The sequence below is a fragment of the Aquarana catesbeiana genome, linkage group LG11 (assembly GCF_042186555.1).
Source record: "Aquarana catesbeiana isolate 2022-GZ linkage group LG11, ASM4218655v1, whole genome shotgun sequence".
Taxonomy (NCBI): domain Eukaryota; kingdom Metazoa; phylum Chordata; class Amphibia; order Anura; family Ranidae; genus Aquarana; species Aquarana catesbeiana.
This window is the reverse complement of record NC_133334.1, coordinates 152,793,627-152,819,201: the sequence shown is the minus strand read 5'-3', so window position 1 is coordinate 152,819,201 and position 25,575 is coordinate 152,793,627. Positions and strand designations below refer to the sequence as shown.

The 25,575-nt window shown below is 45.2% G+C and overlaps 2 protein-coding genes across 8 annotated transcripts in view; one reads left to right on the top strand and one right to left on the bottom strand.

Annotated features, from left to right (window-relative positions):
* FTO (FTO alpha-ketoglutarate dependent dioxygenase) overlaps positions 1-3,880 on the bottom strand; it is an 802,194-nt gene extending 798,314 nt beyond the window's left edge. For both annotated transcript variants that reach the window (XM_073605012.1, XM_073605013.1), the window contains exon 1: positions 3,748-3,880. In XM_073605012.1, coding sequence (XP_073461113.1) covers positions 3,748-3,813 — 66 coding nt within the window. In that variant the 5' untranslated portion in view covers positions 3,814-3,880. The remainder of the gene's footprint in view (positions 1-3,747) is intronic.
* A 17-nt stretch (positions 3,881-3,897) lies between these two features.
* The window catches only part of RPGRIP1L (RPGRIP1 like), a 460,569-nt gene continuing 438,891 nt past the window's right edge, over positions 3,898-25,575 (top strand). For 3 of the 6 annotated variants that reach the window (XR_012236568.1, XM_073605010.1, XM_073605006.1), the window contains exons 1-3: positions 3,899-4,049; positions 7,949-8,031; positions 10,237-10,381. Coding sequence is in view for 5 of the 6 variants with exons in the window: in XM_073605010.1 (XP_073461111.1) it covers positions 4,042-4,049; positions 7,949-8,031; positions 10,237-10,381 (236 nt within the window). In the remaining variant the exon portion in view is untranslated. Of the gene's footprint in view, positions 4,098-7,948; positions 8,032-10,236; positions 10,382-25,575 lie in introns of all 6 variants that reach the window. The other 3 variants (XM_073605011.1, XM_073605007.1, XM_073605008.1) reach the window with 2 other exon arrangements.

The window sequence follows — 25,575 nt, the reverse complement described above, 5'->3', positions numbered from 1 at the left end:
GTTATACCCGGTCACCCGTGCTCCTTGATATGGGGCGGCCCTCACTCCCTGGATCCCATATATAAGCGTCAGTGCACTGCTCCAATGACCTTTACCCTAACCATCTGGCGTAAATGTTCCAAGGACTATCCTCTCACCTCACCTTGCCCTCCTCTGCTGTTCAACCCATTCATACCAGACAGTATGTCCCTGGGTAGGGTCTTCCCATGGCTCCACACACCTCTTTTTCAGTTACGGAATTTGGTCCATCCCATCACACGTAGATTACATACCTTCAATACTTTATGTGAGAAATTTGATATACCTTCCCATCTTTTCCATTTTTATCTACAGGTTCTTTCACTCTCAATCTTCAACCTTGACCCTTGATAACCCAACCGCCTTTGAACATTTATGCGCTCAGGGCACACACCAACGACATTTAATATCCTGTATCTATCACATCCTCCATGAGTCGACTCCTCTAGAGGAGACCATGCACCACTATATGAAAAGATGGTCACATCTATTGGCCCGAACTATTACAGTACAGCTATGGGACAAGCTGTTTTCAAATCCTCCAAATGTGTCACTCAAAGGGAGACATCCATTAAGATTCTTATGTTCTGGTATAAGACCCCTGATGTAATTCATAAATATGACCCCTCAGTTTCGCCGCACTGTTGGCGTTGCGGAATTGACATAGGTTCCTTATTTCATACTTTTTGGCAATGTTCTCTGATTCAATTCTTTTGGTACGATGTGCACAAACTCATACAGAAGGTGGTGGACGTGACCCTTCCACTAGATCCCTTAAATTGCTTGCTGGGCCTCCGTATTCCAGGCGTACCCAAAAAAAATACCGGCTAATCTCTTACATTCTGCTAGCTGCCAAACGGCTTATTCCATTATGCTGGCTGTCCAGTACACCTCTTCCATGGTCTAAATTTCTGCAGTTAGTGGCTGAGATCCGGAGGATGGAGTTCCTAACGGCATCTGTACATGATTCCATTCCCCAATTTACTAAAGTGTGGGAGCCTTGGAATCTATAAGAAAATGGGACTCGCGTGTCAACCACCGCCTCCTAATTTATATTTATATTAAAATAACGGTGTCTCTGTTCATTCTCCCTCCCCCTCTCCCCATTGCTAAATATGCCAATAGATGCCTCAATGGCCTTCTATTGCTTATTTTCTTCCCTCCCAAAAGTCTCTACTCTTCTTATATTCTTGACTGTGCTCTGGTTTTGGACTCTAATATGACCTATGAGTTGTTGCGATACAGTGCACCCCTGTGTCCTGTATCTGTGGACATTGCTTATATTCACCTACGTGTTCTACATTGTCTTCTTTTTGTATGTTTGTTAACATTGCATTTTCCTTACTGGTTCAATGTGCATTGTGTAATGAGTTTACATGTATCTTTTCTCCTTTTATAACCCAATAAAAATATAATTTTGAAAAAAAAAACCAAAACTCATTTAGTTCCTTATCTGCATTAAATTAGCCTCAGAATCCGTGTAATTCATATGTGTTCAGGTTTAAAGGGATGAGGTGGCAACCCCATAGTTGCCAACTGTCCCGGATTTCCCGGGACATTCCCGGGACTTAGACTCAATTCTCGAATTTGTGGTGTCCCGGGAAATGTCTTGAGAAATCCGGTTCTCAATTTTCGCCGCCGCTAGAGGTCCGCGGCCGGCGGAGACATTGTCTCCGCCGCCCGCCATCTTAAAGAAGTTCAGGAAGACGGCTTGGGGGGGCTAGACGGAGCTCCTGCATCGCCGCCCACCCTCCGCCCCGCTTCGCCTCGCCTCGCCCCGCCCCACTGCCAGTCTGTTATGGAAAGGGGCGGGGGTTCTAGCCATGAGGCCGGCGGACACCTCTGAGGTGGGAGGGGCGAACCGCTGTGGGAATCTGATGTAAGGGGGGCTCCACTGGGGACACCTAATATGAGGGGGGCTCCGCTGGGGACACCTAATGTGAGGGGGGGCTCCGCCGGGGACTCCTGACGCGAGGGGGGGCTCCGCCGGGGACTCCTGACGCGAGGGGGGGCTCCGCCGGGGACTCCTGACGCGAGGGGGGGCTCCGCCGGGGACTCCTGACGCGAGGGGGGGCTCCGCCGGGGACTCCTGACGCGAGGGGGGCTCCGCCGGGGACTCCTGACGCGAGGGGGGGCTCCGCCGGGGACTCCTGACGCGAGGGGGGGCTCCGCCGGGGACTCCTGACGCGAGGGGGGGCTCCGCCGGGGACTCCTGACGCGAGGGGGGGCTCCGCCGGGGACTCCTGACGCGAGGGGGGGCTCCGCCGGGGACTCCTGACGCGAGGGGGGGCTCCGCCGGGGACTCCTGACGCGAGGGGGGGCTCCGCCGGGGACTCCTGACGCGAGGGGGGGCTCCGCCGGGGACACCTGACGCGAGGGGGGGCTCCGCCGGGGACACCTGACGCGAGGGGGGGCTCCGCCGGGGACTCCTGACGCGAGGGGGGGCTCCGCCGGGGACTCCTGACGCGAGGGGGGGCTCCGCCGGGGACTCCTGACGCGAGGGGGGCTCCGCCGGGGACTCCTGATGCGAGGGGGGGCTCCGCCGGGGACTCCTGATGCGAGGGGGGGCTCCGCCGGGGACTCCTGATGCGAGGGGGGGCTCCGCCGGGGACTCCTGATGCGAGGGGGGGCTCCGCCGGGGACTCCTGATGCGAGGGGGGGCTCCGCCGGGGACTCCTGATGCGAGGGGGGGCTCCGCCGGGGACTCCTGATGCGAGGGGGGGCTCCGCCGGGGACTCCTGATGCGAGGGGGGGCTCTGCCGGGGACTCCTGGTGTGAGGGGGGGCTCTGCTGGGGACATCTGATGTAAGGGGGGCTCCGCTGGGGGCACCTGATGCAAGGACGGACAGCTGGTGGCAGGCGACGTGGCTAGTGACAAGCTTAGGGATCCCACTGATTCTGCATTATGGTGAGTTGAATGATTTCATTTTATATTACAATGTAATAATAGAAATAATGCACTTCAATCATCCTGACACCATAACAACCATGGTGCCGGGATGATTGAAGTGCTAACACCAGGTGCTTGGAGTATCTTTATCTGCTGATTGTTAAACTTTCTAGAATACACATATTTTTATTGTGTAGGATCTGGGGCTGCTGTCCCGTCATTTCCCTCTCCCCCTTTCCCTCTCCATCCCTCATTCATCTCAGACTCTAACCACACCCTCTTGAGCCACGCCCACTATGTCGAGTAAACCACGCCCATGCTTCGCGCCAGACTTGTATATTTTCCTAAACCACGCCTACAAACGAATGCCCCGCCCCCTAATTATTGTACAGCTCCGCTTACAGCCACAAAAGTGTCCCACATTTTTTTTTTTACAATGTTGGCAACTATGCAACCCTAGTGGAGTGCCGACATCGCGGGCTCCCTGGACAGGTAAGTGTCCATATACTAAAAGTCAGAAGCTGCGGATCTCCGCTTTAAGGGGGGGTTGGGGGCCACTAAAAATGCAGCTCAACCACAAGACAAAACAAACTCTGGATGTATGGGGATCTTCACAAAGCAAGTGTATAAACTTTATGATGAAGCTGATAATAGGAACAGACTAGAAATAATTGAAATACAATGCAGCAATGAATACGACCACAGATACACTTCAAGGAATGTTCTCCTAAGTTTTACTGATAACTTATTTCATAACTGGATTCATTAGTTGCCATTCTCCGTTGTGATCACGAAGAAACTGAACAAGTCTATGGAAACAGCAAAATAAGTCAAAATACCTTGACTTCCTTCTCACTGTCACCCTTTCCGTGGCGCTTCATCTTCCATGTGTTATCTTTAAACATACCTCCCTCCTGCTCACCGCACGGAATTATGGAACGTGTAGTTCACTCTCTGGATTCCACCAACAGAACTGAACCGAAAAGAACTACAATCCCGTCATGCAGCGCACAAGGCACGTGATGCCAGAAGGCTGGCCAGGGATGGCAGACGGGAAGTGACGTTGTGACTATGGAAACTGTTGCTAGGGTTTTGGAGACGGACGCTGTGCTACAAGAACTGGGCCTCTGGGCATGCTCGGGTGAGGGAGAATAAAGGAATGATTTCTATATCGTAGACTGATAGGAATGTGAGTGGTGCTCGGTGTTTGTGGTTTGTATGTCCGTACAATAATGGGGGAGAGGGTTCCTGGAGGTGATCCTTCATCCTCGCTCACGTTCGTTTTCTACTCTCATTATTCAGCTTCCTCTCACTCTAAGTTCTTGTATGTCGTGCTATTCACCACTTGCTGTATTGGTAGAACCTATGAGATATAGAATAGGGTTGTCACTTTTTGTCTGGGGGGATACCGAATGGCAGCGTTGGCAAAAAAGTGTGCCGTCCCTGTCACGCATACATGTGGGGGAGAGGGTGGGCTTTACCATGTCCGCGGCAGCCTGAGGTTGCATGCAGAGAGTGCGCTCCCAGCACACGGACTGAGCTGTCACTGATATCTCCTGTCATAGCTTCTGGGGGATCAGTGGGAGGAGCTCCTGATCATATGTGAGAGACAATTACAGCAGTCACATGATAGAGAAGCTGCACCGCCTCATTGGGCATTAACCATTTTTAATACAGCGCTATAGCTGAAAGATGGCTACAGCATGGCTCTCAGGGTGCGCCTGGGGCTCACTCTGTGATCAGCTGTGTCCAATCACATCTGATCACATGTAAACAAACTTGCCAGTTAATGGCAGTCTTTTCCTCATGCACTGTGTAGAGCTGCACGATTCTGGGTGAAATGAGAATCACATTTTTTTTTTTGCTTAGAATAAAGATCACGATTCTTGCGGCGTAACATCATCTTTCACATTATACAAATAAATTGGGATAACTTTACTGTTTATATTATTATTCATTGAAGTGTATTCTTTCCCAGACAATTGCGTTTGAAAGACCGCTGCGCAAATACAGTGTGACACAAGATATTGCAACCACTGCCACATTGGTCTCTGATATATATATATATATATATATATATATATATATATATATATATATATATATTATAATTTTTTTTTTTAATGGTTTAGTCTTTAAGTGGTTAAACTGCCCTCATCTACAGACTGAAGTTTATTCCTTTGATCTCTAAAAGATTCTTTGTATCTCTTTTTTTTATTTCTCTATAGCTGAGGAATGTTGATAAATATTTGTCAGATTTCTTTTTGTGTTTTTTTTTTTTTTTTTTATATATACAGCTCGGCTCTGCACTGTTTACATAGAATCGCAGAAATGGCTGATTAGGATCGGGAGGGGGGGTTGAATCGTGATTGCAATTTGTTAACGGTTAATCATGCAGCTCTAACACTGTGTATATATTAGAGAAAAGGATTGCCAATAAGTGGCATTTACACTAATAATTAGGGTACTGATAATCAGTGTCCATCATTGCCTCCCTATCAGTGCAGCTTATCAGTGCCCATCTGTGAAGAAGAAAAAAACCCAGTGGTGACTACCACCAAAAGAAAGCTCTATCTGTCTCAAAAAAATGAAAACATTTTTCATATGGGTACTGCGTTGTATGAACACACAATTGTCTTTCATAGTGTGAAAGCTGAAAATTTGCCTGGGCAGGAAGGGGTTAAAGTGGCCAGTATTGAAGTGGTTAAAGCCTATGGAAAGCAAAACTAAACCCTCCTACCTTTTACAACCAAGGAAGCTTTCACCTTTTCCTCTGTTTGATCTACATTTGCCAGGGTGCCACATATATGATCATTTATGACACCAGTAGGAGTGATCTCAGGCGTGTTGGGACACAAGTCTGCACCTGCCTGAACTATCCTGCCAGGAGACTGTCACTGTGAACAGCCAATCATAAGTGGATGAGGCATTCCATGCCCTACAGCCACGCTCATTGTATGTGTGCGACTGCGGGGCGAGGAATGCCTCATCCATCTTATGATTGGTTGAATGCAGGGACAGCTTTCAGATAGGATCGATCAGGCTGGTTCAAATTTGTATCTGAACACGCCTGAGCTCACCTTTAGACACTGGCCATTTGATAGTTTAAAGTGTTTGTTAACCTTTACCTATTCCCAATGAAGTGACTGGCCTCAGGTGATACACAGAGATGAAAGAAATCCTCCTACATAAGTTTGCACCTGTTTATCTGCAGTCTTCTCTTTTCTACAGCTGTTCAAAGTCCAAAATGTATAAATCTTGTCTCAGCGTTCAGAAAAAAGGGGTCAGAGAGCTAAAGTTACACTCTGCAGAGCTCGGTGAGGAGAGTTCTGACAGCTGATTGGAGGGGAGAGACACACGCCCCTGCTCACAGCACACAGGAACAGATCTGAGGCATTCAATCAGCTGGAGCTCCCTCCTTCCCCTGTCACATTTGTATCTCTTGGTGTCAGGAAAACTTGTCAGAAATGACTCCTGCTGATAGAAGAGGAATGAAGCAGCAGAGAGAAATGACACTTATTACTTCTAATTGAGACAAGTACGCAATCTAAATGGTAATGCTTTGTTCATATTTCATGTCTGAGGCTTACAACTATTTTAAAGCAAAATCAAGCCCTCCTATCCTTTGCAGCCAAAGAAGCTGCCATGTTGGCCTCTGTTTGATCTCCAACTGCCTAGTGCTACACATGTGATCAGTTATGTCATCAGTCATTTGATGGTTTAACAGTTTGGTTGAGAGCACAAGCAAATGTGACAGTTAGCATTCCCAACATACCTGGAATTTAACTGTTTTTTGAAAGTGTTAAAGTGGAACTTTACCCATAAAAACTTGATAAAAAAAAAAATCATGTTCTTTAGCAAGGAACATACATTCCACGTTAATTATTATTCTACCAAAATTAGTTTGTGCTGTAAATTGTCTCCAGCATTGCTCTTGTTTGTTCTTGCGATTTATGTTTAATGGCATCCCAGTTTTAATCTGTAGGGTTCAGTATTGAGTTGGACCACCCATTGCAGCTATACCAGTTTCAACTCTTCTGGGAAAGCTGTCCACAAGGTTTAGAAGTGTGTCTATGGGAATGTTTGACCATTCCTTCAGAAGCGCATTTATGAGGTCAGGCACTGATGTGGACGAGAAGGCCTGGCTCGCAGTCTCCACTCTAATTCATCCCAAAGGTGTTCTATCAGGTTGAGGTCAGGACTCTGTGCAAGCCAGTCAAGTTCCTCCACCCCAAACTCGCTCATCCATGGCTTTATGGACCTTGCTTTGTGCACTGGTCCAAATCTTTTGGTGGAGGAGGATTATGGTGTGGGGTTGTTTTTCATGGGTTTGGCTTGGCCCCTTAGTTCCAGTGAAGGGAACTCCTAAGAAATCAGCATACCAAGACATTTTGGACAATTTTCATGCTTCCAATTATGTAGGAACAGTTTGGGGATGGCCTCTTCCTGTTCCAACATTACTGCCCACCAGTGCAGAAAGCAAGGTCCATTTTTCCTCTCCCATTCTTTTCACCTGTTGAGCTAGTGGTGTGCGGCGTCTCTAATCCCCTCATACTTCCCTGCTTTCTGGGTTAAGCATAAGACAGCCTACATCCTTTATATTACTGCGAGACACCGGATCTACCAGAGCTTCTTGATTGGCATTATAAGTGGTATAGGGTATAGTGAGTTTATTCTAAACACTCTGTAAAAGGTATGCCTGATGTATCGATTTGGTTGTAAGCAAAAGCTAAGTTTGCTGAGTTACAGGAAATATGTCATGAGAAAAACCCAGTTTGCCATTGCAGAGCTCTTTTTTTGGTGATCGGCTGTCATAATGATATTCTGTCAACAGTACTTATAGTATCACTGATCGGGAGCCATGTATGTAGCATTTTGAGTTTCCTGATCTGCTTACCTGTTCTGGGTCAGTGATTCAAAAGGTAGCAATGACAGCCTTCATATAGTTTATAACTCTTAAGAATTTCCTTTTTAATGTTACATGTTATACCTGAGTGAAGTGAACATGCTAAACTAAACAATTTCTTTATCATTTGCTAGTCTTAAAATGGCCACTCCAAATGATGAGACAGCAGCAGATCTTCCTGTGAGAGATGTGGAATCAAGCCCTTCGGGAATTCAAGGTTTGTTTTGTAGTTCTTATTTTCTTTTTCCTGTCAGATCCTAATGGATAGCTATACTTTTAGAACAATGCACAGTGCTAAAAATGGTTATCCTTTACATTTTCAAAAACATTGCTATTTTTGTGTGAAAAGTACATAGGACTGAAATAATTTTGCACTATTTTGAATAAACTATAATTGCCAAACTTAAAAAAATACTAGTTGCCTTGGTGGCATCAGTAGTTTTAAGTCACTGCCCTGCCACAAGTATGGAAGTCAGGCCTATTTTTCCAGATTAAAGCATATCTTAGGTCAAAATGTAAAATCATATATTATTTTATTATTTTACACATTGTATTTGAATTACTTCTAGCCTATTCCTACTAATCTGAACAGTCTAGAAGTTTGTGAAGATCCCCACACATGTATCTCCTTGAATTCTGTGACCCACATTCACTATGCCCTGTGAGTATAATGGCTGTGTCACAGAATTCACAGAGCTTGTCTTCTGAACTACAGAGGTGCTGAGAGGAGGGGTTCCAAGAGGTGGATTCGGTACACGTATCATGGCTTGCAGTAAGCAAGGTACCATGTGATATATATTCCTTACAACAGTGGTTATCAACTTTCTTGATATGGGGGGCATCAAGTGCGGCTCCCGACATCACCAAAGGGACCACACATAAAATGAAGTGAATATTCAGTCTCAGAGACACACAACAGGATGTAGTCAAAGCCATGATACTAGAGATGGTCAAATACTGTGAATATGATACAAGCGATGGTCAGAGATTGTCAATGTGATGCAAGAGATGATCAAAAACTGCAGACATGATACAAGAGATGGTCAGGGACTGCAGACATGATAAAAGAGATGCTCAGAGACTGAAGCCATGATACAAGATATTATCAGAAACTGCAGACATTCTGCATGACTGTGAATATGATATAGTAGTTGTTTGAGACAATAACATGCTTTTAAAGACAGTAAAAGACATGAGACACATTAAATGAGACTGCTAGACATCAGTGCTATAACAGGGCAATAGGGGTACACAGACTAGTGTCTGCAGGGCCCCGCTAGCCACACAAATAGTGCCAAAGGGCCACAGGTTGAGCATCAGGGCCTTATGCCGTGTACACACAGTCGGAATTTCGGCCCGCAAAAGACCGATGAGATTTTTTCGTCGAAAAATGCGACCGTGTGTATGCTCCATCAGTCTTTTGCTGGCGGAATTCCAGCCAGCAAAAGATTGAGAACATGCTCTAAATTTTTCGGTCGGGAAAAGTTCCTATCCGAAAATGCGATCGTCTGTGGCAATTCCGATGCACAAAGTCCCCAAGCATGCTTGGAAACAGTTCGATGCATGCTCGGAAGCATTGAACGTCATTTTCTCGGCTCGTCGTAGTGTTGTACGTCACCGCGTCCTTGACGGTCGTGATTTCAGCTAACTTTTGCGTGACCGTGTGTATGCAAGGCAAACTTGAGCGGAATCCTGTGGGAAAAGCCGTCATATCTTTTTCCGACGAGAAAACCAATCGTGTGTACGTGGCATAAGAATATAAAGCAGCAGAGGAGACACTGCAAATCATGCAGAGAATCCAGGAAGTTGTGGAAAGAGATGGCCAGTAGAGAGGCAGAACTAACAAGACAAAAGGAGATTTTTCAACTACCCTTATACTGGACTGCCAGAAATAACTGTTATATGTATTGCTATAACAATGCTGATGTTTCAAAATGAAAGTGTATGTTGTGGCCACAGAATTCCTTTAATGACTCAGAATGCACTGAAACCCAAGGTCCACCTGACAGCCAAGCAACTGGCATTTCCTGACGTAGGCCAGCATTGAAATCCCACTTGTGTTTCTCATGACATACGTACTTCCTTTTTAAATACCTTTTCAGCTGGTATATATGAGTGGTTGATTGGATGAGGCAGACTGTAGGCTTCCTCAAGGAGAACTGAACTGTAGAAACTTTGCCCAAATAAGGCTAATGACCCGTCACCAGTACTGAGTTTTGGTCTCCCTGATCTTTCTGTGAGAAGACGGCCATCTTGGGAGAGACAGGGCTTTGATTTTCACGTCAAAGCTGCCCTTGCTCCGTCTTTTCTTTTATGGCTTTACAGGAGGAATAATGCTAGGTTGTTATAAATAATAACATTTTGTTGGACATATATTTTATTTTAGTGACAGTTACCATTTTTTTTTTTTTTTTTTTTTTAGAATCTGTATCTCCACAGAAAATGAAAGCAAGACAAGCAGTATCTCGTATTACCCGGCAAGAACTAGAGGACAGATATTTACAAATGTATGATGAGAACTTCCTACTCAAACAGCAAGGACGCAAGCAAGAGGATAAAATAAAAAGGTTAGTAGCATTTATTTAACCACTTCAATACCAGGCACTTTCCCCCCCTTCCTGCCCAAGCCAATTTTCAGCTTTCAGCGCTGTCACTTTTTAAATGACAATTGCGCAGTCATGCTACACTGTACCCGTCATCAGCCGTGATTGGACACGGCGGATCACATGGTAAAGAGCCTCTGTCAGAGTCTCCTTACTAAGATTGGTGATGCTGTGTGTCAGACTGACACACCACACCACCAATCGTCGTGCTGCACCACCCTCGGGGGCGCGCGATCGCAGCTTGTCCTGCTGGACGTCATATTACGTGCAGTCAAGATAACTGAACCACGGGCCGGCCATCATTTTGCTATAGGCCAGGCTGGAAGTGGTCAAAAATTGTATTTCTAAGGCCCCATGTACACGGGATGCTGCTAAACGTACGTTCAGAGGCAGTTGGATGCTTTTTTCAACTGCCCCTGAATTCATGCAATGTTATCCTATGTGACCATGTACACAGTCTCGTTTATTGCCCTTTTTAGGCAGTTGCGTTTAACGGTGTTTCTTGGAAAGCCAAAAAATGGATTCAGATGCCGACGTTTCCGATGCCAAACGCGTCTGAAACCCGCGTTTGGCTGCATTTTGTTTATAGGCGTTTTTCGGTTTTGGCCTTTTTTTTTTTTTGCTTCTAAACGCAAACGTGGCATGTAAACGCGGCAAAACAGACATTTTAAACGTGGGTTACTACCTGTCAAGTTAAATCGTTCAGGAGAGGTTGTAAAAACGTCCCCTGTACATGAAGCCTGATAAAACTTATGCTGAATAGATAATGTGGCATATTCTCTTAATCCCACCGTTCATTCTAGATTTGACTAATAGCTCTTCGATTGATGCTGCTGGGCAATATAAACAATTATTTTTACACATTTCACTATAGAATTTTAGAAAAAGCAACAGTCAAATTAATATAATTCTAAAGGCAGGATTATTAAATTTTTAGGACTGTTTGCAGTATTTTTTTTAAATGACATCTCTAAAAACTAACTGTTGGTGAAATCAATGTCTTATGTGGACATATGCTGTAATTGACCAGTGTCCATGTAAGGGCACTGATGTCACCAGCATCCGACCCCATTGTTTGTGTGCTGCTCTGTGGTGAATGCCCCAGCCCGCTAGCTAATTGGACTAAAAAAGTGTACAACCTCAACTGTAGTCCTGATTAAATAACCTGCAAAATATCAACCATTAACACAAGGATTTTTTTTTTTTTTTACGTGTAGGAAAACGGGCTAAATGTTTAGGTAATCCTATATAACTATTAACCTTCACACTTGCCAAACAATTTGTGATTCTGTTCAGCCAGTTTCAAACATAACAACCACACCTGCCAGGCACTGTACAATGTCCCTGCTAATTTCTTTATCGTACATTACGGGACACAGAGCAGCCATAATAACAAACCGGGTTATACACCACCTACTGGTGAATGGACACTGGCAGATCAATCAAACAGGAAGTCCTCCCGTATATAACCCCTCCTGCACAGGAAGTACCTCAGTTTTTTCGCCAGTGTTTGTAAGGCGGTGGTCACTGATGTGATACATGTGCTCTTGGAGCATACTTGGAGGTCTGGATCGATTCTACTGAGAATCAGGGACTTCGGTCAGATCCATTCGAAAAAGCTGTCAGCCGAAATGGATGGTACCCGAGCCTCATTGGAAGGAGAGAAGATTCCTTGAGGTTTGCCTGTAATGCTGCCTTACGGCGCTGGACCCTGCATAATGGAACCCCGTGCAGTGTTTGTTCTGCCCAAGGTGCTTTCCTGCAGGGTGCTATACAGGTCCAGGGGAGTGGACCCCACATTAAGGGGGACCCATTCCCTGAAGGTCTTCTATGACAAAGCCCGCAGTGATGGGTGAAGATTGGACTCCTGGTATGCTCAGTCCTGCAGCAGGAATGGTAAGTCTACATTTTTTTGCAGTTTATCTTTAAAAAAACAAAAGATCTGGCTGTCTGGTCTTCTCTCAATAGCCCCTAGGGGCACTGTGCTGTTTAAAACATGCTCTGTACAGGCAGTTCCCAGGTTACAAACAAGATAGGGTCTGTAGGTTTGTTCTTAAGTTAAATCTGTTCATAAGTCGGAACAGGTACATTTTTTAAGTGTAACTCCAGCCAAAAAAAAACGATTTTTAAGCTTTTGGATTGCATAGGGAAGGGTTAATACCCTTGTAACGTTTACATTGTATAATGGGGTATTAAGTGTATATGAAACTGCTGCGCTTAGGACAGAATATAAGGTATGCAGCCCCCCTAAAGAAGCTTCCCTAAGGAGACTGCGCAAAGTGTTTGTTTGTAACGTTTGTTTTGCTGTTTGTGCCCCTGTTCAGAAGATTTCACCTCACTTTCTGTCCCAATGACAATCGAATTTTGAAAATTTTGGGTTGTTGTGGAAACAAGCCTTGGTGATAAAGCATCAGTGGAGGTAACGTTTTCCCATAATAGCTCTCACAGGAATTAATTTTCCTTCCTAGGGGTAGATTTCCTCTCACTTCCTGTTGTCTCCCTCCGTTTGTAAGTAGGAGTCATTTGTAAGTCGGATGTTTGTAACTAGGGGACCACCTGTATACTTATTAAGAGTATGGGCTCCCATTTCTCCTCCAGCCACTAGAGAGCGCATGGGCTTATTTCTATATAGGCACAAAGTGGAGTGGCGGCCATGTTTACCATGTGGAGGTTCAACAAGGCCTCTTGAGACATAACAGCAGTCCATGGACACTAATGACATGACAGTACTTACTATGGGAAAACTGTGTGGCCAGGCAAGTCATGATTATATGCTGCATACTTACTGCTTAATCTGGGGGGCCTGTTCAACTGTAAGTCGATACACCCCTAGCAGTGCACTTTAAAATGTTGTGTCTCTAGAATAATGTGCATTTGGCACAAGACTAGTATGGAGCCTGGTGCAGTTAAACAGGTGCATATTTGCAAACTGGCTTAATCTCATGTTTGCCAAAAGCTGATGTTGCTAAAAGCTCAGGCTTGCTAAAAGCTTAGGTTTGCTGAAAGGCAAAATTGCAAAAGACACATGTTTGCATAGATAAATGTTGCATGTTTGCTTATATACATGGTCACTTGCTGCATAGACACATGCTTGCTTAATTGCATAAACACATCTTGCATACATGCTTACTAGCATAAAAATGCATGTTTACCTAAACTTGAACTGCATACATGTCTGTCTTTTTTTTTTTTTTTTTCATTAAATTGCATAAATATGTGCTTATTACATTAAACTGTATAGATATTTATGTATTTGCATTATATTGCATACATAAAAACATGAACAGCAAGAATACTTGTATACCTGCATGTTTGCATATCTGAGTACCTGAATATTTACATACTTACGGGGTTGTATAGCGTTGGACCAACGTTGTCTAGGCCTGCATCCTTGTGGAACTGTGTATTAGTTTGTCTAACACAGTCACTTTATTATGTACCTGTTTGATTAGCTAAATCCAGAAGTGGGAGGCAGGTACATCTCCCTCAGCTTCAGTGGCCTGGCAATGTTCACGTCTCCTATTGGACCAATGGCATCCGGGTGATCTGAGCCACTGTTTCCCTCCTAAGTGAGGGAAGCATCTGAGGTTGCTGTGTTTTAGAGTATCTCAGACCGTAAGATTTTAGAGCAGTCTCTGAGGTGGTTCGCTCCTTCCTTAGTCGGGCCAGTTTTTGCCTTGCGTTGGCTCCTGGAGAAAAGTTATGGGCTCATTATTGTAAAACAATTAAATGGTAGCAGCTTCAAAACTGAAAAGGGACATGACGTCTATCTGAAGATCTCAATCCGCTGGGCATCCTTCTGTTTTAGGCTCTCTCTGTTCAGTGAAGACCTCTCTGCAAGAAGTAGAATGTGGGGCCCATAATGATCAGTAAACACATCTTTATGTGCAGGGTTGTTTCCAGTCTCTTCAAAGATTTCTGTAATTTCAGTGGAAAGTTGTCTGTGTTTTTTTTTTTTTTTTTCTTTTTTGTGACTATCCTTCGGACTGGCCACAGTTTCTGAGGTTCACAAAGCTCCTAGCTCTGGTGCCGGACTGGCTAAAGACTCAGGGTGTGTCAGTCCCAGTGTACCTTAATAACCTTTGCTCAGGAAGCAGTTGGTCCGGATTTTCCTTCGACACAGTTTGCAGTAGGAAGCTGTATCTAGGTCAAAGCATGTTCCTTATGTAAAGTCCTACTGCAGGTCTTGTTAGAGAATCATTCTCTCTGTCTGGAACGTGAATATCCAGGCACTGAATTGCCGGAGGGCTCTGTTCCTTGGGTATTGCAAAGCTAAAGATTGGTGGTTGATGGTTCAGGATCTAGAAAGGTTGAATTCTTCCTTTTAGGTATTGGAAGATATCAACCACTGATGCCAGTTTCTCAATTTGGTTTGAGGGTGACTACAGTTCAGTGGACTTGGTCTCCACAGAAGAGAATACTGCCCATAAATATCTTGGAGCTTTAGGCCAGTACACCTTGCTCTGGATTATGGGACAAACCAGTTGTAGGTTCTGTCCGAAAAAGCCTTTGCAGGGGCATAGTTATCAACCATCAGGGCGGCACCAGGAGTCATGCAGGTCAGGAAGATGAACCACATTCTGGCTAGGACAGCACAAGTGCTGTCTCTGTTGTCAGTGCATATTCCAAGTATAGAATAGTGGCAGAGGGAACGCTGCAGGTGAATCTACTAGATTCCAAGTTCTACAACAGGTTGGGACAGGTTGTGTCTGGTATGAGTGTCCCACTGACAATAGGGGTAGATGCACTGGTAACACCTTCCCTCTGTTTCGACTTCTTCCACATTTTTTGCGAAGAATCCGGGAGGTGGTAACACTGATAATAGTGTTAGCCGAATTATCCCAGAAGGGCTTGGTACACTGACACAGTGAGTCTTGCGGGGGTCACTCCATGGACACTCCCAGTACAGCGGGACCTAATGATCTTGAGTCCTGTATCTCAGCACTGTTGAGCCACTGGAAGCCAGCTTCGGGAACTTCAATTACAGGACTTGGACATTTTTTTTTTTGACTGGGGTGAAGCCAGGAAGTGGAACCCCTGCAGAAATATGTGAGTGTGAGTGTTTTCCAGAGGCCATTGTTTCTCACTCCTTGATTCATATGTCATACAGCGTGTAATGTAGAGAGTCCCACCTGTCAGGCCACTCTTGTGTCCTTGGGATTTGTTTGATCTTGACTGTCCTTGCAGTGACCACTTTTTGAACCAATTGGGAGATTCTGTTGGTCCTTTATCTCGGAGAGTGGCTTCTTTGGTTGCTATCACTTCACTAACTGGAGTATCAGAGTTGGCGGCTCTTTCATGCAAGGAGCCAATTTTGGTCTTGCATCACAATAAGGTGATGTTGCGTCCTCATCCATTTTTATTGCCTAGAGTGGTGTCTAGTTTTCACTTGAAATCAAGACAATGTCTTGCCTTCTTTTCTGATCCTCAGTTGGCAGGAGTAAGATCACTGCATACTCTGGAGGTAGTTCAGGCGGTCAGAATTACTTGAATTGTCGGTACAGGTCAGGAATCCTGGTTTGTGCTGCCAGTAGATGTCAGAAACCATGAAATCAGTCCGAGACAGAAGTACAGTTAAATCACACTTGTTTTAATGATAAAAGTAAATAGAACAAACATAGTCAAAACATAGCCAGAGTTCGGGAACCAAAACGGATAGTCAGACAAGCCAAACGTCAGGGAGGCGGAGATGAGCGTAGTAAAACAGCAAGCAAGATCTGGAGCCAGAAGGGATGTCAGCCAAGCAAGTCTAACAGGAACACAGGAGATAGTCTCTGTGATGTTGACCAAGGCGAAGGCAGAAATCCTCTGGGCTGGACTGCTTAAGTAGGCAGGACTGACAAGCAGGATATCATCAACAGCTGAGTACCTGTGGAGAGATAGGAGCTGGCAATTAGCCAACAGCTGAGTGGCCAGCTCAGAGAAGGAAGGGCTGAGCCCAGCCCTGACAGTAGAGCCCAGGATGGGCAGGAGGCATCCAAGTTAACTGTTTTCAATGGATCTGCCAGTTAATTATTCAAGCCTATGGCTTGAAAGGGCAAGGTCCCCCACCCCTTTTTTTGGTAAAAGCGCTCACTACCAGGTGAGTGGGGACATCTTGGGCCATCTGCCATCAGGTGTCAGTGGCTCAGGATTTTATGGCCATTACATGGTCTTTTGTTCATACATTCACATAATTTTACCAGATGGATATCAAAGCCAAAGAGGATAGTGCTTTGGCCACAGTATGTTTTGGGCGGCAGAAAAAAGTCCTCCTCAGGTGGCAATTTCTGTGATTTTTGTCTCCCTCCTCTCAGAAGCATTGCTTTGGAATGTCCTAGTTAGTTATTATGGCTGCTCTGTGTCCCATGATGTAAGATAAAGAAAATAGGATTTTTCCTACAACTTACCTGTAAAATCCTTTTCTTGGAGTACATCGCGGGACACAGAGGTCCCTGTGTTAAATAATAGACTCTTTTGGTGTAATGCAGTATATCTCCACCTTCTCAAGTCATCTTCTACGACAGCTACTTGAGAGATGATTGGCTACACCTTCAACAGGACACAAACCAGAAGAGAGATTAAAAAGCCCCTGCCACCCCCCTCATCCTCAGCTATTTTGCATATCCCGACCATCCAGGAGTACATTATGTAATGATTGCTTTGTTTCCCCTAGCCCCCTGGTGACTTGGTCCTGGTATACTTGTGTTCCTGATCAGCTTTGCTTACCTGAGGGTATCCAATAAGATATGTGCTGAACCCTGCCGCTTGATTAACATAGGCAACTCCGGCAGTCCAAAGGTTTTTTATTATTCTTTCATTGGAGGACGGTAGGTATGCTAGAAGATTATTGGTCCTCCTGGGGGTCTCTTTCTGTGATTTTCCTGGCATTGCCCATGGTGCCTCTGGGCAAGTTCCCTGTATCATGGTTAGGCACTGGCTCCACTTCTAGTGCCAGGTGATGATGCACTTCTGGTGCGTGGGACATGCACTTTCACCTGACTGCTTAAAAGCAAGGGTGTCCATGATCCTGCATCATACTATTCTGGACATGGATTGCTACAGTGGGCAGGTAGCTAACATTAGGGATGGCATTACTAGGTGGCAGATGCTACAGGAGTGGAGGATGTACTGCGGTGAGTTTTAGGTGAGTGCAGACTACAGATAGCAAGCCTTCTAAAAAATCCCTCCCCTTGATGGAGCAAGTTGGGGAGGCATCAGGAAACGGTGAAGTCCCTGGGCAGGCTAAATTGTGGTCTGTCTCTTCTTCCAGAGCTGCACCTCCTAAAGTAAGCCCATGCCAAGTACCTTGTGATTGTTACCTGAAGGACTGAAAGGATGAAAGCATTTCTCAAGCATGGACATCATCAAATCTTCCATGCGTACGGCAGATTCTGAACTTGCTATAAACACATGAGAAATGCTTTTATCCTTTCAGTCCTTCAGGTATCTTTCTAAAGCCCTCCACATCTAAATCTGTCTTTACGGTTAAAAGTGGAACTTTAAACCAGAAATGTAGGTCCTGCTAGATCACTTCAGGTTGGCACCTTTTGCAGGTATAGCTATGTAAAACATTAAAAATAAGTATTTATATTGTTTAAAATCCAGTAATACACTGTCTCATCCTGCTCTGCACATGCTCAGTTGCTCTGTTTTTAGGCACTGCCAAGTTTGTAGAGGCCCAATCTGCTGAGAGTCTTGAAGCGGAATTAAACCCTCCTATTCTTTACAGCCAAGGAAGCTGCTTCTGTTTGATCTGCAACTGCCATGGTGCTGTACATGTAATCAGTTATGACACCAGCCATTTGTTTGTAGAGGGTAGGTGGGTTTAATCCTGCTTTAAAGCTGCCAGCAGATCGGCCTCCACAAATTTGGCAATGCTAGAAAATGGAAAACTGAGCATCTGCAGAGCTGGGTGAGATATTGGGGTTGATTTACTATTCTAAAAGCAAATAGTCTGTACACTTCAAGTGCAGTTGCGCTAGATCTGAGGAATAATAGGATTTTTATAACCGCTTACCTGTAAAATCCTTTTCTTGGAGTACACCATGGGACACAGAGCCACAGTATTTACTGTATGGGTTATATAGGCACCTTTAGGTGATGGACACTGGCAAACCCTAGACAGGAAGTTTAGCTCCCTATATAACCCCTCCCCTTACTGGGAGTACCTCCGTTTTGTAGCAAAGCAATATACGTGTATTAGAAGAGGGGAGGGACCTCTGTGTCCCGTGATGTACGCCAAGAAAAGGATTTTACAGGTAAGCTGTTATAAAAATCCTATTTTCTTTATCATACATCATGGGACACAGGGCCACAGTATTTACTGTATGGGATGTCCCAGAACAATGCTATCTGAGGGGAGGGAGACACAAACAAAAGTAGGGTGCAATCAGACCTGAGGACCTATACTGCTGCCTGCAAAACACTGCGCCCAAAGGTGATATCCTCCATGCCTTCTTACATCCACCTGATAGAATCTGGTGAATGTATGGACTGAAGACCAAGTTGTGGCCTTGCAGCTTTGAGCCATAGAGGCTTGGTGATGCACTGCCAATGAAGCACTAACAGCCCTGGTGGAGTGCGCTTTGATTTGAAAAGGTGGAACTTTCCTATAAGCTTGAATAATTACTTGCCAAATCCACTTAGCAATAGTAGATTTCGACGCTGCCTGTCCTTTTTTTAGGACCTCCAGGCAACACAAACAAAACATTCATTTTCCGAATCTGAGCAGTCACCTCCAAATAGATTTTGACTGCTCTCACTACATCCAGAGAATCTAGTGACTTTTCTTCCATAGAACAGGGTTCTGGAAAAAATGAAGGCAGAACAAAATCCTGGTTTAGATGAAAACCTGAAACCACCTTCAGTAGAAAGCTAGGATGAGGACGCAATATTACTCTATCCTTGTGAATGATTAAATATGGTTCTTTACAAGAGAGCTGCCAATTCTGATACCCTTCTTGCAGAAGAAATGGCTACCAGAAAAACTAGCTTCCTTGTCAAAAGGACCAAGGGAATGTGTCGTATCGTCTCAAAAGGCTGTTTCCGTAATGCCGACAGAACTAAATTCAAGTCCCAAGGGTTCAGGGGTGCTCTAACCGGTGGATCAAGCCGCATTACCCCCTGTATAAAGCTTCGGACCAAAGAATGTGAAGCAAGCAGACCTTGAAACAATACCGATAAGGCCGAGACCTGGTCCTTGATAGTACTCAAGGCCAGCTTCATCTTTAACCCCATTTGCAGAAAGGAAAGGATTCTACCTATGACATACTTTCTGGGATGCCAACCCCTGGATTCACACCAGGAAATATATGCCTTCCAGACTCTATAATAAATGACTCTGGCAGCTGGCTTCCTTGCATTAATCAAGGTAGGTATCACTGAGCCAGAAAGCTCGCAATTCTTCAGAATGTGGGTTTCAATAGCCAGACCATTAAATTTAGCGTTTTGTAAGGTAGGATGGAACACTGGTCCCTGCGATAGCAGGTCTGGACATGGTGGTAGGGGCCATGGGGCCCCTACCGCCATCCTTACTATTTCTGCTTCCGAAGATCTTCTGGCCCACGCTGGGGCCACAAGAACCACCGACTTCTTTTCCTGCTTGATCCTGCGAAGAAGTTGTGGTAGCAGCAGAATAGGTGGGAATGCATAAATCAGTGAGAACTGATCCCACGGGGTCACCAACTCATCTTTCCCGCATGCAAGTGGATCCCTTGTTCTTGACACAAAGTTGTCGATCTTGTTGTTGAACCTGGACGCAAACAGATCTACATCCGGGATCCCCCATCTTTGGCATATAGCCAGGAAGATGTCGGGGTGAAGAGACCATTCCCCCGGGAACAACTGCTGGCGATTTAAGTAGTCCGCCTGCCAGTTCTCTACCCCTGGAATGAAAATTGCTGATATGCACGGCACATGCCTTTCTGCCCAGGTTAAGATCTGGTTTACCTCTCCCTGGGCTGCACGACTTCTGGTGCCCCCTTGGTGATTTATATAAGCCACTGCTGTGGCATTGTTGGATTGGATCCTGACAGGACAACCCTGCAACCTGAATGTCCAGGCCTTCAGGGCTAGGTACGCTGCCCGCCTGGACTTTCTTGTTCCAGGCAGACAGCATACTGTTTTTCAGCAGTCTTGAATGAAACTGAGCACAGGGAACCGCTTCGAATGAAGCCACCATCTTTCCTAACAACCTCCTACAACGGCGAATAGAAGGACCTTTCTTGGCCCTGACTACCTGAACCAGCTCCTTTTATGGTGCTGATTTTTGCCTGGGGTAAAAGCATCCTCTTCTGGGTTGTATCTATAACCAGACCCAGTTGATTGTGGTGACCAAGCTTTGGTCTAAGCGTGCTACCCACCGGTCTATTAAGAGGTCGTCTAAGTAAGCTATATTTGTTATACCCTGGGCCCTTAATCTGGCCAGAGGAGGGGCCAAGACCTTTGTAAACACCCGAGGTGCAGTAGCTAGACTGAAAGGCAGACCTTCAAACTGAAAATGAAGTTTTTCCACTTCGAAACGCAGATATTTCTGATGAGCAGGGAAAATAGGTACATGCAGGTATGCATCCTTGATGTCTATTAATGCCAGAAGTTCTCCTCCTTGTAGGATGGAGACTTGATCAGATTGATTACATGTGAAAAGATTAAATTTTTAGGAACCGGTTTAGATCTTTGAGATCTAGAATGAGTCTGACATCTCCATTTGGTTTTGGCACCGTGAAAAGGTTTGAATAAAACCCCAACCCCTGCTCTTCCATAGGAACCACCATGATCACTTTTTGCGACAAAAGTCGGTCTAACGCTTGTAGGAGAGACTTCTTTTTCTCTGGGTCTTTGGGAAAATGTGATCTGAGGAAACGAGGAGACGGGAATTCTCGGAACTCTAGTTTGTAACCTAGAGTTATTGTGGAGACCACCCATCTGTCCTGAAAATCCTCCTGCCAGACCTTTGAGAACTGTAGCAGTCTTCCCCCCCAACTTGAACAAGCAGGGGCGCCCCTTCATATAGAGGCTTTAGCGTTCTGTCTTGTAGTTTTCCTTCCCCAGGACTTCTTTTGTCCCTTGGATTGACTCTGAGTTTTACCTCTTGAACCTGACGGTGGAGGCCATCGCGACTGCCTGCAGGCTGATGCCCCTGGCACTGGAGAAAGAGCACGTTTACATGAGGGACGTTTACTCCTTTTCTTAACTGGCAAAAGGGTACTTTTCCCACTTGAAATCTTTTGGATATAATTGTCCAAATCATCCCCAAACAGCCTTACACCGCAGAAAGGAAAACCAGCCAAGAGCTTTTTGCATGGCGCTTCGACTGACCAATTTTTCAACCATAAGATTCTATGCATATGCACCAACCCAAGCGTAAGGCCAGAAGTCTGAAGGATAGAATCTCTGATTGCGTCAATTGCAAAACACAAAGCCGCTGGCAGCTCAGCTAACTCCTGGGCCTGCTGTTCAGGGAAAACCTTGAGCACCTGTTTCAAGTGGTCTCTCAAGGATTGACACACCCCAATTGCTGCCACTGCAGGTTGAGCTACTGAACCTGCCAAGGAAAAAATGTTTAACAGGAATTCCAACTTTTTATCCGTTGGATCCCTAAGCATTTGAGCGTTGTCAACAGGACAAGTCAAACTTTTATTTACAGATGATATAGCAGCGTCAATTGCTGGTATACCACACATCTTTGTAAATTTTTCCTCCATAGGATAAAGTGTTGAAAACTTTTTAGGAGGGAAAAAATGCTTATCTGGGTGATCCCACTCAGAATATATAAGCTTTTCCAGCAATGAATGAACAGGAAAAGCATGCACAGCTTGAGGAGGCTTCAGTGAACACAAAAAAGAAGTGGACTTTTCAACAGACTCAGTTACGGGTAACTTAAATGTGGAGCGGACCATTTCAGTAAGAGAATGCAACAGCAATTTTTCAGCCTGTGAAGCTGAAGAGGGTCCTTCCCCACTTGATTCCTCCGAAGAGGAGTAATCAGTCTCTTCCCGGTCAACTGAGGGGGATTCATTTTCCCTTTCCCAGAGTTCCTCTGTTTGAGGGTCCTGGGTGTTAGAAGGGGACCTAATGCGTTTTCTACCACTTTGTGAAGATGCGATTTAAGGCCGTTAATCTTTCCTCCAATCCACTCATAGCTGAGCAAAAAACCTCCTGAGTAATATATACAGGGTCTGAAATGCCAGAAGCAGTTGCAGCCCCTAACCCCGATGGCTCACTCTGACCAACCTCCCCTAGGTCTTTCAGGAGGAGATGGTGTTGCGGGGGGGGGTCCTCAGAGCCTAAGGGAGATCCCACTGAGCCCCCATTTTTCGTGGTATTTGTACCTCCCCTTCTGCCCATAGTGTTAAGCACAAATGCAGAGGTACTACCAGAAATGCACCCACTGCTGAGCAAAATATTCCAGCAACTGCCGCTGCTATCAAGGCTCAGTCTGATGCTAGGTAAACGTCCCTGGGAATGCCTGTGTCACCCACACTCACATGCCATCCATCTGCTCTGTGTCCCTCCTTTATCTGTATGCACCTGCAAAAAATGCACCTTTTTATAGCTATGCATAGCCCGCGTTGTGGGCGTTTGAACCGTTTTTCAAGAGAGATCGTTTTCTGGCGCGAGCGGGGGCCCCGATCCGGCCGGATCGCACATGGAGGGGGACTGGGGCTGAGGAGAGAAGGAGGGCTGGTGGATGGAGAGCTTCCATAATGGCAGCGGGAGCGACGCGGCATACCGCCGCTAACCCATGCCCTTCTTAGCCTGGAAAGAAGCTGTGGGAGGACATTCCTGAAGGGAAAAAAAAAAACCCTTCCCACATCCTACCTGGAGCTTGGGCTCGGAGGAAGCATGCAGCTTGTGACACAGAGCGAGACTGACAAGCATGGAATCGGGTTCGTGCTCTTGACAGCCCCCGGTGGCGACTTTAGGCATAGCAACATTTAAATAAAGGAGAAGACCCACAAGAATGAGAAAAATTCCTTAGAAATCTCCCTTACCTTATCCGCCTGCAGGGTTCTGTGGTAAACCAGACAGACCCAATCTTCACCACTGACGGTGGTCTCCGTTAAAAACCTTCAGGAACCGGGGCCCCTTGTTATGGGGGGATCCACACTCCTGGGCCTGTAAACCAACCCGCCGGGAAATATGGCTAAAAAACCAAACAATTGGTCCCGGGGTCCAGCTCTCTAAAAAGAGAAGCGTTATAGGCAGAACCTCGTTTCTTCCGACACGAGGCCCGGGTACCATTCAATTCGGCCTGGAAAATACACTTTGAATGGATCCGGTTGCATGGCTTGCCCCAGCAAAGATTTCTCCAGCGGAGCTTAGCACAGCACACCTTTACTCGTAACCAACACCTAAGACACTGGCGAAAAAACTGAGGTACTCCCAGTAAGAGGAGGGGTTATATAGGGAGCTAAACTTCCTGTCTAGGGTGTGCCAGTGTCCATCACCTAAAGGTGCCTATATAACCTGTACAGTAAATACTGTGGCTCTGTGTCCCGTGATGTACGATAAAGAAAGTGCCGCTGATTTCTATCATTCAGGCATGTGCAAGAAAAAATGCTGTTTTTTTTGTTTTTTTTTTTGTTTGCATTTAAAGCAATCCTTCAGATCTAAAGCAACTGCACATGCAGTGCACAGACTATTTGCCTTTAGTAAACCAACCCCACTGTATTACTGGATTTTATTTTTAGTGTTTTACATAGCTATACCTGCAAAAGGGACCAAGAGGCGGATCGAGCAGGACTTAATTTTCTGACTAAAGTTCCACTTTAAGGTTTGCTATTCAGACCCAGCAAGGTCTACAGCACCCAGGATCTTCACCAGAATTTCTGCAGAAGTGTTGGCTTTTTTTCAGTTACGTGGAATTTAGATGATTTCTTATCTGGACAGTTTCCTATTTTTTCCCAGGACAAACAGCAACTGGCACAGGACCTTCAGAGGATTCTGTATACTTTTTCAGGAGTTAGGTTGGAGAATCAGCAGAAAAAGATCTTTCCCACAAAGAAGAAGGTGCTTAAAAGGATCTTGATGAACATGATAAACACTCTACAGGAGATTTCTAACAGAGACAAGTCATGCAGATTAGGGGTTCATGAAGGCTTCTTTTCAAGGCGTGGTCTTGGCTGAGATGCATTCCAGAAACCTGAATGCATTGGTAAGGCTGTCCAGAGTAGATTCTCAGGATCTCTCTCGGTGGGAAGAACCACAGAATCTGTGAAGGAGGCCAGCTTTGGGCACAGTCTTCCCTTTGCAAAGTCACCGCAGATGCCAGTTAATGGGGATGGGAGCCCATTCAGAGAGTCTGCAGGCCCGGGAATATGGGACCCAGAGGAAGCAGAGCAATCCTCCAGTAATAGGGAACTTCTAGCTGTAAAGAAGGTATTCTCTCGGCCAAAGATGTACTATTTTTTTCAGACCATGCTACAATAGTTGCTTATAGCAACACATGAAGTGCACAATCTGATACCCTCTTATAAATTAGAATGATCTCTCTTTCTCAGAGATTCCACTAGTGGTATGACTAACCATGTGTGTTTTTTTTTTTTTTTTTTTCTCCTGTGTTGAGTTTCATTTCAGCAACCTCAAATTCACCTTGACCCTGTCTATACCTGTAGTAGTAGTATTAGTAGTAGATACATCCGTGGTTTAGAAACTTTTTATGCATAAAAGAAAAATAATAGAAGATATTGTTTTAATCTTTGTGTTCCTTGCAAATCTAAACACTATCTGTTTGATTTTCAGTTGTAATCTGCATTTACCAGGCTCTCTCTATGGTATAGCATAGACACAGGATTTCTTATTTGTTTCTTCAGCTTATTTTGCATAGCACATTATAAAACAGTTGGATATGTAGGTATACCAACAATATGCAGCTAAGCTTCTCCATTACTTTCTTTATATTGGGGAGGCTTAGCGTCATTTATTGGTTTGGGACCACATGAAATCTGTTCTTCATTTCTTTATAATCTACATTTACACTTCACACAAAAGGTGGAAATGCCCAAAATCCTTCTAACACCCCTGTTTATAAGCAAGTTCTTTGCGGTCCACCACATATCTTAAAATAAAAGACCTAGCCCTTTGTCTCCGTGTAACACTGTTCCATCCAGCAACACACAGCTTGTCATGCAAGGCTAGGCATGTACTAACAATGAAACGTCCACTACATATGGACC